The 14,466-nt window shown below is 40.5% G+C and overlaps 1 protein-coding gene across 1 annotated transcript; it reads right to left on the bottom strand.

Annotated features, from left to right (window-relative positions):
- Positions 1 to 314: 314 nt before the first annotated feature.
- Positions 315 to 6,329, bottom strand: mpx (myeloid-specific peroxidase). Its single transcript, XM_005934603.2, has 16 exons — positions 6,244 to 6,329; positions 6,039 to 6,104; positions 5,850 to 5,937; positions 5,503 to 5,678; positions 5,197 to 5,329; positions 4,658 to 4,787; positions 4,353 to 4,559; positions 3,899 to 4,256; positions 3,565 to 3,725; positions 3,224 to 3,482; positions 2,964 to 3,134; positions 2,629 to 2,866; positions 2,201 to 2,412; positions 2,044 to 2,072; positions 1,404 to 1,580; positions 315 to 1,075 (listed from the first exon to the last, which is right to left on the bottom strand). The coding sequence occupies exons 2-16, from the start codon at positions 6,100 to 6,102 to the stop codon at positions 1,067 to 1,069; spliced, it is 2,412 nt and encodes an 803-aa protein (XP_005934665.1). The 5' UTR covers positions 6,103 to 6,104; positions 6,244 to 6,329; the 3' UTR covers positions 315 to 1,066.
- Between the last annotated feature and the right edge of the window lie 8,137 nt (positions 6,330 to 14,466).

A 14,466-nucleotide genomic window follows, 5' to 3' on the forward strand; every position in this document is an offset into this window, starting at 1 on the left:
TATGCCGAATTGCTGAATTAAGTTGTGTATATCCACAAAGAACCAGCTCCAGTAGGCAGGTATCCTGGCTTGACTTTATTTATTTGGCTCCGATTTAATAGTTTGCATTAAGATTTTGTGTTACTGTAATACTTCATCTTTACTTGTGAGCAGTAAACATGCTGAGTTGATTTAAAACACTGAGGAAAAAACATCGTGTGAAACCCGGAGGAATAATAATTAAGTAAACTGTCTTGAGAATTTATACTTCACACAATAAATAATTAGGCTGTTGCTGGAGCCAACAGTTGGAGACACAAAGAGCACACTGTTTATTGCAGCTCAGGTTTTTTTTTATTGAATGCAAAATGCAACATAAAATAGACAAGTCCATGAAAAGCAGATAAAGCAAAATATATAACATTTTCAAGGTATGCTTACATCTCATCTGTGCATAAAATCTTCGTAATAGCACTAGTAAATCCCATCATCAAATCTGATAAAATATTAATTTTGGTACGATAAACTGCATACTGTAACAGAGTTGAACATATCTGCTGAAATCACATATCACACTCATACAGCTGATTGCTAAAATTCAAATAATATGTTAATCTCTCACAATAATATAAAATGTAGTTGTACAATGTGCCCTAACCTAGCCATACAGAAAAAAAGCAGTATGTCCTCCACAATAATGCTCAATATTTACGACCTGATTAACGTAAAGCAAAGTGCAGAGTAATGATAACAGATCCAAAGACAGACAGACAGTGTGAAGTTCAGTGTGTCAGACAGTGAAGAGCAGACTTTTTAGTTAAGTGCCATGTCTCTCAATGACCAACGCTGAACACCCTGATAGACCTTCAAAATGTACAGCAGCAGCTTGGCCTACACTTTCTGCACTGATGAAGCTAAACCCATAGACACCAGGGATAATGCATGTAGAAAGGGCTGTCTGTGCACTCCAGTGGGTTTGTTTGTTGTACATGAGCTAATGGGAACAAGTGATTCTCTCTGGATATGGATGTACTCATTCAGGCAAGAATGATGGAGGTCAAGGTGGGTCTCTGGGGCCATTGTAGCGCTACTGGAACTAAAGAGAAACAAAAATGTAAATCACTTCAGAATATTGTAAACACATTAAATATTGCAGACTTTTAATTTTTCACAATTCCACCTCTCACATTATTTGGGAGACATTTTCACCCTCAAGGTCAAAACTAAGCACTTAGGTTAGAAATGGGAACAAATTTCTAACTTCATGTCTGCTACAGTAAACAGCTGTTTTGTCTTGGGTCTGTAGGATATTAGATTTTATATTATTTCAATATTTTGAGCTATTTAGAAAACATTTAGTATTGTTAATTGGATGGAAAATAATGATCTGACAGCAGCACAGTAAGATAAGGGGAGATATGTACCTCATTGCCTTGCACGTCGTCTGTGACCCCATTGAGTCGCAGGTCGTCTGTGACCCCATTGAGTCGCAGGTCGTCTGTGACCTCATTGGCCTTCAGGTCTTCAACGACCCCATCGTCCTGGAGGTCTTCGATGACCTCATTGCCCTGCAGGTCCTGACTTTGCACCCCGTTCAGAACCTATATAAAAAGAAATTTCCAAATTTTAATTAAAAAAATGCACAAATTAGTAAACAATAAATGGTTTTTAAGTTTTTGTGTACCAGCTTTAGCAAGATGTGAAGCAAATAGATACTTTCATTACACTTTCTACTCAATTTGAGCACTAAAAATGCTTTCTCAAGCCTCATTCATTCAATCATACAAGGGCTTTTTTCTTTATCTAAGGACCTTTAACCTCACTGACACAGTATGGACACTGCATGGACGGATCGGGGTGTGAGTGAGTGGAGATAAAGCCAAAAGCGTGCTTAGGTGCACACTCAGTATGAATGTGGACTTCAGTATCTTGCCTAAGCACACTTTGACATGCAGTTCAGTGGAAGAAGGGATTAAATGACCTTCCCATCTGAGCCACAAGATATGTAAATAGGTGTTGTGCTTTTATATTGTGACTAGCAATTAGTTAGTGATGAATACTCACGTCTGCTTCATTGAGTGGAAAACAGTTGCCTGAAAGATCAAACACCACATTCGTTATTTAAAATTTGACAGAAGATGTAAAATAGTTGCATTAAACTACCGTGGGTGAAAAATCAGTGTGATTTTGGTGCTGAGTGTTTGTTCTAGTGCTGTCTCACCTAAGCCGCAGCGTCTCTCCCGCCAAGCGTCCAGATTCAGACGAGGCGCCGCTGTGCATGCCGTGAGCCGGTTGCGTGCTGACGTGACACTGAAGACATCACGGGTGACAGATTGAATCCCAGTGTTTTCACAGATAATAGAGGACAGTGTCACACGAGACAGAGCTGCTTTCTGTTGTTGGGTGAAGACACCTGGGTTCTCGTACCACAGCCTGAGAATTTTTCACCAAGTGGAGGAAGGAAGAGATTAGTGTCAACAGAATCTATATCTTAAATGATATACTGATGTCAATAAAAATAATATAAATAAACATGCATTAGCAAAGTTTCAGATTTTCTGTTTTCAGACATGATGTATAAATTATAAACGCCATAACTCTAAACTCCACATCCAACACTGTTTTGCAAGCATCCATACCCATACAGACCTGTCACCCTGGCGAATCCTTTGGAACTGGGTTGCGATGAGGCAAGCAAACAGAGGCCCGACACGACCACCCTCGGCAAATGGCTCTGCAACGCCTCCGAGCCAAACATCAATGTTGTCGGGGGTTCCATAGAGCTCCAGCAGCTTGCGGGCCAGGTTGTTGTTGTTCAGCACCCTACCCAGCTCTTCTTGATTCTTGGGCTGAGACAGACCACAGAACCTCCGCCAGGCGTTGTAGCCTTAAGGAGAAAAATACATAAAGTTAGCACAGATGAGAACAATTCTGAGATGATGAAATTCTAGAAAGAAAAACCTAAAAGTGAATAAGGGATGTACCAGGGATGCCGTGGTCACGTGCCCGCTGCATGTTGAGAGAACCGAGGTCCAAGGATATATGCTGTACAAACTGGAACAGCTTGTCTCTCAGAGCGGTCACCATCATGTGATCCTGGGTGTTTAGTTTAGCGGGACTGCCAAACAAACCACGCAGCAGAGGGTCAATTCCACCTGGAAATAAAAGAGAAAAAGATTAGGCTGACAGTTTAAGACAGAGGATAAAAAGAAAATTCAACACAAGTTTTCTTCATGCAACTCACCCTCGAAAGCGATTCTCCAGGGTGTGAAGAAGGCTTTAAACAAGGGTACACTAGGGAACTGAGGGTGATCCCGGAAGTTTGTATCCAGGCGGAACATAATTGGCTGAACAGCTAAGTGGGCGAAGCGGTAAGCTGCGGTTGCAAAGACGTTGGAGATGCTGGGGTCAACGGCGGGATTATAGCCGGGGTAGCGGCCAAGCTGTCTGCGCATTGCATTGGTGCCAACGATGTGCGGCAGATAGTCTCTGAACACAAACAACTGAGAGAGACGGAGAGCTTTAATTTGAGTAAATATGAGCAAATGTTGGCGAATATAAAAGCTGATTCTGAAGTTTAGCTACCTGTGTGTAAGCACCCATGATCTTGCGGGCCTCTTGGTAGAGCGTCTCGCTGTCCCAGTGAGGGTTTATCCTCTTCAGTGCACGAGCAAGGCGGTTATGCTCACGCAAAAACAACGTGTGAAGGGAGGTCAGACCGATGTTTTCATCCACACGGGCATCACCTTATGAACAGAAAGAAAACAAACATCAATACTGTTCATCTCCTGCTTAGACTGTACATTTAGAGCAGTTTAATGGATTAGTAATAACTGAGCAGCCACTTCTGGCATTAAAAAATAAAACCAAAGTGCAACTAAGTGCAGTTCCTTTAATGATTGCTTGAGAAATTACTAACCTGCAATGAAACAAGGAATCTCCCTGGCGTTTGTATCGTTGGTGACTCTTTTGCGAGTAGCGCACATTTGCACCTGGAGACTGTGGAAGGGCAGCAGCTCACGCCCGTTGTCTCTGAACTCTGTGTTTACTCGCAACAGGCCGCCATCGTCAGTGAGATTGCGAAGAGTTAGAGCGAGCTTATCTTCAGAGCCATACACCTGGCTGAGATCGAGGAAGGCTGTCAGCGCGTTGACCTGCTCTCTCCTGTTTGTCTCACCACCAAAATTTAAGGCACTGTATCCTGTGCCGCAAGCCGGGGCGGATCTGAACGCAGGGATGCACTGAGAGAAGGATAAGCGAGAGTCGCCGGGAGGAAGCTGTTCATAGACAAGAAAACATGGGTGAAAAAAACTGCTGGTCATGGATACCGAAAACAACATGCCACTGTTTGGTTTCGTGCGTCAGACACTAACCGGGATGGGAATGCATGGCTCGGTGTGCTCACAGCTCTCGTCACAGTTCACCCCGTTGCTAAAGGAACGGATGCTGGGTGAGAAGGGTGTGAAGGTGAGATCATGGTCGTTCCACTGGCCAAACAAGGTCACCATGTGAGAGTACACGGAATCATTGCTTATGCCTGCGTCTCCTGTGCTTAGGATGTTGTTGGACACCTGTCGCACCTGAGAGTAAAGAAAGTAAGAATGCACAATTCTGGTATAAAAACTAGTAAATACATCCATCAAATTTAAAATTAAAGTCTGATATGTGTGCGTCCTACCAGTGGGAGCAAGAAGTTGTTGAATTTCCGGGTCCTGTTCCATCCTTTGGGTTCGGAGATGCCGTCGTCATACTCAGCAGGCAGCCAACGGGTGAAGGGGGTGTTGGAAGCACCGAGACGTGGGTTCTTTCTAAAAGTAAACAAGAAACACCCATGTTTGGAAACACCACTTGAGAAACTCCAAGGGAAGTGTACACATCTTTTGCTATAGAAGGTCTCAAATTTTTAGGTGTATTGCGTAAGGATTTCCTTTGAATTTAGACTCTAGTTGGTCTCAAAATCAACTGATTCCACACAAAATCTTTTCATTTTTTCTAGGAATTATGACATAAATTACCCACCCACCCCCTATCCCCAGCAACACATTATTATCCATGAAATCAAAAAATTAAAATAGGCTACATGATGAATAATGCAGTATTTTTCTTGTCGAAAATGAGAATGGTTTTATATTTTATGTTTGAAATGCACAATGGTGTGCGTTGTTGCATATGCATAAAAGAAGTGCTACAGAGGTTAAAGTAGAAAGTTTCTCTTACAGGTTGTTGCACACGCTGGTGATTGTGCGGTACTTGATGAGGTTCGGTGTGGTGACGCACTGCGGAGCTTTGACTCGAGCGGCACATCCAGTTATTTCAGCAAGTTTTTGCAGATCTTCGGGTTTGAGCAAATCTGGAAAATGTGACAGAAACAGTTAAGTGAGTGCAACTTTGTCACCTTCACAAGTCTAATAGTTAATTATATTAAGAGAGAATTGAGTCTTGCATCATGAAACACTAAAGATTCAGTAAAAGTTGCCGCAAAGATTGTGTGTGTTGCCTTTGTGTGGGCGCTGCATGTCTAACCTGTTGCATTGAGTGAGCGCTTGTGCACATGATGCACTTTCTCCTGCACAAGACGGATGGTTTGCGCCATGTAGTCCGCAGATCTCACCGCAGAGCGTGTGTCACCTCGGGGTTGCTTCAGGAGACGAAGAGCATCGTGAGGACTCACCACATCCCTGCGGACTCGTCTCAGACTCCTGGAGGGAAAAAAGTCACACAGTTGGAGAAAAAGGGGCATTTCTTCTTCTTCTTTTTTTTCCCAAACTGATAAATTATGGCATTACTACTGGCTTAAAAACCAGTTGAAAAGCATTTTACTGCGTAGGTATGTGGGTTACTTTAAAAGAAAGCCTATGAGATTAACTCACTCTTCTCTGGAGTACTTGTATGCATCATCCACAATTTTCCTTGCTTCTTCAAAAGATCGCTGAAGAAAAGGACTGCCAAGATATTCTTCTGCAGACAAAGAAAATTAACAATCTTATGACATGACTGGGGGAAAAAAACTATCAGGTGAGAATGAATATTAGTGACAAAACAGCAGCGTGAAGACTTACTTGCTGGTTTAAGCTCAGCGGGCACCAGGCAGATGCCCAGCATAAGCAGGACAGAAAAATGCATTTCTGAAACAAACATTTAATCAGAATCCAGTTAAAAACACAACAACAAACAAACAAAGTAACAAAAAACTTTTTTTTTATTATTATTTTTTAAATTTGGTGTCACATAAAAATATCTAAGAAAGAAAAAACATTTTGTTACCTGTGAAGGTTTCAGATGCTCTCTCAGGGCTTCAGATGCTCTTTGAAAGCTGGTGGTAGTGATGCTGTCTCTCACATTTTCACCCTTTTTATACTCTGTGGGAGGCCAGAGGCCTCGCCCCCATAGATAGAGCAGGTACAGATACCGTCAGTAAAGAGCTCTTCCTTGTTCCTTCTATATGTGTTGAAGGAAATGCTTTGTTTTTATCTCATCAGTTACTGCTTCTGGTCAACTGATAGGACTGACAATAATTTTTGGGAAACAATATAAATATTTTGGCATGCGTACCACTTCGGGTGGTTGTCATCATGGCAACAGCAGAGAAAAAAAAATATTAATATTTGTAATTTCATTTAGGGATTTAAATAAAATTATTTATCTTCTTTTTTTTATTATTTAAATGCTTTCTGTCATCAAACATAATGATGTTTTTTATTCACATTAATCTCCTGAGCTGACTTTGCAGTCTTATCTGAGCACGTTGCATTTGGCTTTTCTGCACTTTATATTTCATTCTGCTCAACACAGACCTGCTGCATCCCAAACAATGGAAATAATTTAAATAAATTAAAGGAGATAGGAGAGGGAATGCTATGCAAAAAATGGCCTGTATGTAGATACAGTGGGGCAAAAAAGTATTTAGTCAGCCACCGATTGTGCAAGTCCCCCCACTTAAAATGATGACAGAGGTCAGTAATTTGCACCAGAGGTACACTTCAACTGTGAGAGACAGAATGTGAAAAAATCCATGAATCCACATGGTAGGATTTGTAAAGAATTTATTCGTAAATCAGGGTGGAAAATAAGTATTTGGTCAATAACAAAAATACAACTCAATACTTTGTAACATAACCTTTGTTGGCAATAACAGAGGTCAAACGTTTACTATAGGTCTTTACCAGGTTTGCACACACAGTAGCTGGTATTTTGGCCCATTCCTCCATGCAGATCTTCTCGAGAGCAGTGATGTTTTGGGGCTGTCGCCGAGCAACACGGACTTTCAACTCCCGCCACAGATTTTCTATGGGGTTGAGGTCTGGAGACTGGCTAGGCCACTCCAGGACTTTCAAATGCTTCTTATCGGAGCCACTCCTTTGTTGCCCGGGCGGTGTGTTTTGGATCATTGTCATGTTGGAAGACCCAGCCTCGTTTCATCTTCAAAGTTCTCACTGATGGAAGGAGGTTTTGGCTCAAAATCTCACGATACATGGCCCCATTCATTCTGTCCTTAACACGGATCAGTCGTCCTGTCCCCTTGGCAGAAAAACAGCCCCATAGCATGATGTTTCCACCCCCATGCTTCACAGTAGGTATGGTGTTCTTGGGATGCAACTCAGTATTCTTCTTCCTCCAAACACGACGAGTTGAGTTTATACCAAAAAGTTCTACTTTGGTTTCATCTGACCACATGACATTCTCCCAATCCTCTGCTGTATCATCCATGTGCTCTCTGGCAAACTTCAGACGGGCCTGGACATGCACTGGCTTCAGCAGCGGGACACGTCTGGCACTGGGGATTTGATTCCCTGCCGTTGTAGTGTGTTACTGATGGTGACCTTTGTTACTTTGGTCCCAGCTCTCTGCAGGTCATTCACCAGGTCCCCCCGTGTGGTTCTGGGATCTTTGCTCACCGTTCTCATGATCATTTTGACCCCACGGGATGAGATCTTGCGTGGAGCCCCAGATCGAGGGAGATTATCAGTGGTCTTGTATGTCTTCCATTTTCCTGATGATTGCTCCCACAGTTGATTTTTTCACACCAAGCTGCTTGCCTATTGTAGATTCACTCTTCCCAGTCTGGTGCAGGTCTACAATACTTTTCCTGGTGTCCTTCGAAAGCTCTTTGGTCTTGGCCATGGCGGAGTTTGGAGTCTGACTGTTTGAGGCTGTGGACAGGTGTCTTTTATACAGATGATGAGTTCAAACAGGTGCCATTCATACAGGTAACGAGTGGGGGACAGAAAAGCTTCTTACAGAAGACGTAAAGTTCAACAGGCAACAGACTTCTATAAAGGAGTCAAGTGAAGAGCCAGAGATTTTCCGTAAAGTGAAGAGGCGTTGACCAAAATAATCTTATTTCCACCCTAATTTACGAATAAATTCTTTACAAATCCTACCATGTGAATTCATGGATTTTTTTTTCACATTCTGTCTCTCACAGTTGAAGTGTACCTCTGGTGCAAATTACTGACCTCTGTCATCATTTTAAGTGGGGGAACTTGCACAATCGGTGGCTGACTAAATACTTTTTTGCCCCACTGTATGAACCTTGCACGTTTTGGTTTTCATTTATCACTTTCAGCTTTGGCCATCAGAGACAAGCACACTAACTTTCTTTTTTCTTCTTATTTCTTTTCATAAATAAAAGTTAGACTGTGCTGGGTTGGCAGTGTTGCCTCATTTAGGCAGTTCTTATAAAAGGCTTTAAAGCATTTACGGGGTCTGTCTTTTTGTTTCATTTATTGATGTAGTTAGCGACGCGCAGCATTACAATACAAACTTCCTGTGAAACTTGGGGCAGATTTTTTTTTTATTGATAAAAAATGAAAATCTTCATTGAAAACTAAGCATAAAAATCAGTAATTGTGTTTTTTTTACCATTCTTTCCTTCTGGGCAGTTCGCATTAATGCTTTACTAACTGAAGGCTTTAGCCAGAGACGAACAAGTAAATAAGTAATAGGTTGTATTTGTTAGACATGCTTGAGCAATGAGGAAATGCAGCGAACCATAATTTTACCTTGTACCGGTTTATCTGTGTTTGGGTGGAGATTCCTGTAGCTTTTGTATATACACTGGCTTTGTGTTATTTGTCAAGGCAACCTGTGACCCAGGGGATAATAACACAAGGAACAAGTCTGAGAGAAGACCATTAACCTGGATAACAATAACTATGTGCACGTAGTCACAAGAAAACCATACTTGTTCTCGTTAAGCTCAAAGATTAGCTGAAAACACAAGTCGTGACAGTCGATGATGAAAAACACCTTTCATTTATTAATAGACTTCGTATTTCTGCTGATAGACTGCAGGATTACATTAGAAGCTGGCCTAGCTGGAACTAATCGCACATGTTTTTATACTTCATGTCTTCACAACATAGGCCGTCCTAAAAATGTCTGATTGAACAAGGAAATAAATCATTTGGTTTTTATTTTAGGTCAGCTACAAATATTCACTTGTTGAGACTGGATTCATTATGCGTGTGAAGAAAACCATCTTTTTTCCTTTCATTGTGTTTCAGGTCATCCTTTGCATGTTTACTGTGTTTATCCTGGAAGTGATTTGTGAACTGCAAGCAGACTGATCATCCATGCAACAAAATAATTTGACCTTTGTTTTTGAAATATTTTTTAAAAATTGAGGTGCAAAAATTAAACATCAGGTAAGTTTTCAAGCTGCAAAACAACTTCACTTCTGCACCATTTTTGCCATCGTTGTCTTCAAGAAGGACATTTCACAGTGTGGGTATCTTTGCCACGCTGGGGTTTTATTTTTTTATTTCATTTTTTATCTAAAAAAGACGGCGGGACTTCACTTGAAAAGTTGGGAAATTGGGCTTGCAGTCATGTCAAAGAAGAAGTACATCCTCTTTTGAGTCTAAGGTTTTACATTTCAGGGCATAATATTAATAAAACAAAAACAAAAAAAACATCCTTACGAGATACTAAGTAAGGTACACACAACTTCAGATGAACAGCAACACATGCCTTGTTATATTGTGCCATTATTTTATTTATTTAACAGACATAAGTCAAAGTGCAGAAGCAGAGGGTGGAAAAACTAATGACAACCTTACTGTTTCCATAAGAAGGTAAGTATTAGTCAGGTGATGCTAATTAAATGCAGTCATTTACCTAATCATCAACAACGATGAGCATGTCTATAAAGTTTTAGCAGTTTGTTGATCTGGAGCATTCAGGTGTGTGTTAATGAAATACCAAGGAGGAAAGATATCAGTGATCAAGGACTACGCTTCAGACTCTCAGTTAACTTTTAAAGTTCATGGCAGGACAATTAGACTGGACATGTGTGATTTCTTTGGAAGGCTTTCAGGGAGAAAGCCTCTTCTCTCTACAAAGAACATGTCAGCACAGCTTAGGTTTGCAAAGTTGCATCTGAACCAACAACAAGACTTGTGAAACAACGTCGTTTAGACGGGTGAGACCAACGAGGAGACGTTTGGCCATAGTGCATGGTGCAATGTGAAGCACGGCGGTGGAGTGACCTGGACATCTTGCAGTTACTGAGTCAAGCATGAACTCTTTTTTTTCTCCCCCCCTTTCCCCCCTCTCCCCCCTCTTTTTCTTTTCCTGGATCACCTGTTGAGAAAAAAAGAAAACAAGCAGAAGAAGACTAGAGCAATAGAATAAACAACATCATGATGATCTATGGGAATATAACAGTAAATACTAAATGTTAAACATTATTGTGCAGCACGTAAGATCGACAGTGCACAGTGTGCTTTAAGGTAGGAGCCAAAAAGGGTGTAGTTTGTGTGTGTGAGCACCCGTGTGTACACCTGTGAGCATGAACGCGCTTGTTTTTCTACATGTAATGATCTGTTAGCGGGTGTGGGGAGCCACAGCCCCGTCCACCGGGGCATGAACTCTTGACTCTCTGTACTCTAGAGTCAAATGTGAGGCCATCTGTCTGACAGCTAAAGCAGCTAAAACACTCCTCAGAGATTTGGGTCCATACTGATGTGACAGATTCGTCGGCCGCACGTCCATGATGAGAATCTCCTGTTGCTTCAACTTGAAGCAGCCACATTCCAACTCACTTAAATCACCATTCTTACCCATTTCAACGGTCAGCAGGTGATCTTGACCATTTTTGCATACCTAAATGAGTTGCATCGATGAGCAGTTGATCAGGTGTACCTCACAAAGAGCCTGGTGACTCTATATTTTTGTTACGAGACAGTTTAATGCTTGCTTTAATGTGGTAATGCAAAGCTTGACTCGAAATAAGAACATTTCCTGCACATCAAAACAAATCACTGTTAATGAACTGAGATTAGTGACTGACAGTGCATGCAAATCTTTGGATGTGTCTAAGACCTTAAACATTAAGAAATATGATTCATGTTTTCGTTCAGACTGTCTGCCGGTGATAAAAAAAAACTTTATTTTTCCTTCTTTCTGTGAGGAAACCTCTGTTTTTCGCAACATTAGCTGAAGGATTTCACTTGCAGCCGTGTCCAAATCAGACTTTGAAGGAAGTAAAAAAGCAGAAATAAAAAGCAACGACTGAGATGTTGTTAACTAACTTCAAGGTTTAGCAAGAAATCCGATTTCACCACAGGGTTGAGTAGTAAGTTTCGATGTGTTTTGTATTAGACTTGATTCTGCTTTTAGATTTTAGCAACAAGGCTGCACAATCAGTGCAACATTAAAGGTGCAGCACTTTCATTTTTAATGATCCCTTTTATCTAAAATTATTTTGTTAGATTGAACAATGCCTCTTAGTTCAGTTAGTAATTCCGCTGGTGCTTTATACTCACCGTCATTATAAACATGATAAGGAAACTGGGAACTAGAGACAATAAATCGTCACACTTGCTTTGGTAGTTCAGCATGCATGAAATCTTATCTTAACTCGCCACCTTTATCAGATCGTCCTAATGGTTAAACCACATTAACCCTTTTTACGTTTGTCTTTCTGAATCTGGTTCACCCCCCTTTGTTTTTCTTTCCACCAAAGCAGTTTAGGGTCATCAGGGCTATAATAAAACATCTTTGTAACCATTTTTTAAAGCAAGGTTAAAGCAAGGCTGTGTCATAAAATACATTTTACCCATTTTTGACTTTTCTTCTTGGAATTGAAAACTTAGCTGCTTGACCTGATTTCAGCCTGAACAAAATCCTAATATTCAGGGAACATTTCAGGAACTCCGTTATTGAAGTTTCGACGCGTCTTGTGAAACTAAAAGACAAATGGCATGTCGGTTGTCTCACGTGTGTTTCCTGTTTTTAAACAAAGACAAACGTTGTAGTGTAACGAGCCTGCATTCAAAGAGTGTGTGTTCATTATTATTTACCATTTCAAATGCTTGATTTAAAAATAAAAAAATCTATAAATTACAGCAGAAAAGGATTTCTGTCAGCCCCGGCATCACTTCACCTCTTTGAACTGCAGTTCTGTGTTGCTCCAGTTAATAACTGACCCAAACACAAATGCAGGTACTTTACAGTCAGTATTTACATTTATAGCACAGCGGTTTAATATGCGATTCAAATGGGTGTGACTGTACTTGTTTATATTGTGTTTATATCAGTGAGTAATTCTGAAACTTTCTATCTCATATAGATAAGAGTTCTGAAGTAGGTCACAATAAACACACTGGCCACTTCATTACACACGCCTGCTGACGTTCATACAGAGCGTCACGACGAGGAAAGAAGTTAATTTAATTGACTTTGAGTGTGCCATTACTGTTGACAGGCTCCCTTCATCTCAAGAGTCTCGATTTCTGCTGAAACATTTGAATTGCAGGGTCAGAATTGGATATAAACAAGATGAAAGCACAGGCTGCTGGCAGTGGTGTAATCATGTAGGGGGTATTTTAATAGCACGCTCTGAACCCCTCAGTACCAATTTAGCAATGCCAGAGCCTATATATTGTTGCTAGCCGTGTCCATCCCCATATGACCACAGTGTAGCTTTTGATGGCTTCATTCAGCAGAAAAGAAAAAAAACCCTCAAATAATCTCAAATTGATTTTCTGAGCATGACAATGAGTTCACTTTACTCAAACTGACTCCACCGTCATTAGATCTCAATCCAGTGAAGCACCTTTGATGTACTAGAACAGGTGATTTAATTCACAACCATCAAATCTACAGTAACTGTGTGATGCTATCATGCCCATATGGACCAAAATGTCTGAGCACCTTTTTGAATCTGTGTCATGAAGTATTCAGGCATCTCTGAAGACAAAAGGATTCTAGCAAGTGTGCACAGAAACACACAGAGTAATAGAGACAGACACAAAGGTAATATGTGTATTAAATCTATGTTTGTTTGTCAACTTCAATCCATATTCCTCAGAGAAGCAGCTTCCACGTATCCCACCCCTGAAATTAAACTATATTTGCTACTGGCTTTATCTTCTGAGATTCAAATTTCAAATATCCATTCAAATTTCACGAGACTGTATTACAAGACTGTACTGTTTTCCAGCGTTTGTTTGGTGATTGGTTTGGTGATTGGTGTCCTCGCTTGCAAAGCTGCAAATACAAATATTTATTGTTTCTGGTTATACATGAACGACAAACGGAAAAAACCCCGTATTGTGATCTACAATGAAGAGATGAGCTTGATCGCGTCACAAATTGTGAGGTTGAAGGAAGAAGAAATGTGCAGAATGCCAAACTGATTTCACAAGCTGTGAAAGAAAAAGTACCTTGGAGAACAATGGGTTTAAATTAAACAATGAGCGATGCAATATTCAGTGGAATTCCAGCCTTTTTATTTACTGTATCTATTGTGACACTAGGAACACGATACTATGGCTTTCTGTTAATGTCTGTCATCTCCTCTGATTCAGATTACATGATACACATGATCACCAGGAAGTTTTCTTTTTTATAGGGTTGAATAATGAAGCGGAAGAACAAAAAGAAAATATTAATCATTTTTCATTTCAGTACACGCCTCTGCAACACAAATCCAACACTCTTTGTTAGTTTGCGTGAGATACTATTCAACCTTTAACAACCATCATAAAAGTACGTTATTACTCACAGGGCAGTGCATTTCTTATTGTGCAAAGAGAAGTTATTAAGTGATGATGTGATAAACTAAATGACTGTGGGGTTTTGCAGAATAGCAACGATGAGGAAGGATCTTCCTGCAGTGTTGATGAGCCAGGTAATGAGGTGACGTTGGTATGGAACAGTGTTAAACCATGTGGTTGATACAATTCACAATGAGGATAGTGATGCCAAACTGCATTTCTTAGCAGCTTTTCAAGGCAGTTCTTGGAAAAATATTTAACAAGCAAATAAGCTGTCAAAAAAGAAATAGGTGCTCTGTTTCTTAATCTCTGGCTGGCAGTGGCCAGTTTAAAACATCTCATACCAGCTTTGCTCTGTATTTTTAGATATTGTGCAACATTTACTGGGTTTTCCTGCATGCACGCAAAAATAAAATGAAAAATAAATTGGCAACCCCTCCAAGAAAGCTTTGGGCTCACTGTTTATTTAATCAAAATAATATAT

Source organism: Haplochromis burtoni, unplaced genomic scaffold (assembly GCF_018398535.1).
Source record: "Haplochromis burtoni strain Fernald_Lab_line unplaced genomic scaffold, NCSU_Asbu1 Contig_182, whole genome shotgun sequence".
Classification (NCBI taxonomy): domain Eukaryota; kingdom Metazoa; phylum Chordata; class Actinopteri; order Cichliformes; family Cichlidae; genus Haplochromis; species Haplochromis burtoni.

Coding starts and splice junctions, on each gene's coding strand:
- mpx (XM_005934603.2), bottom strand. CDS start 6,102: ATGCATTTTTCTGTCCTGCTTATGCTGGGCATCTGCCTGGTGCCCGCT. Junction 5,679..5,849: donor TACAAGTACTCCAGAGAAGA/GTGAGTTAATCT, acceptor TTTTCCCTCCAG/GAGTCTGAGACGAGTCCGCA. Junction 5,330..5,502: donor GCGCTCACTCAATGCAACAG/GTTAGACATGCA, acceptor CACATTTTCCAG/ATTTGCTCAAACCCGAAGAT.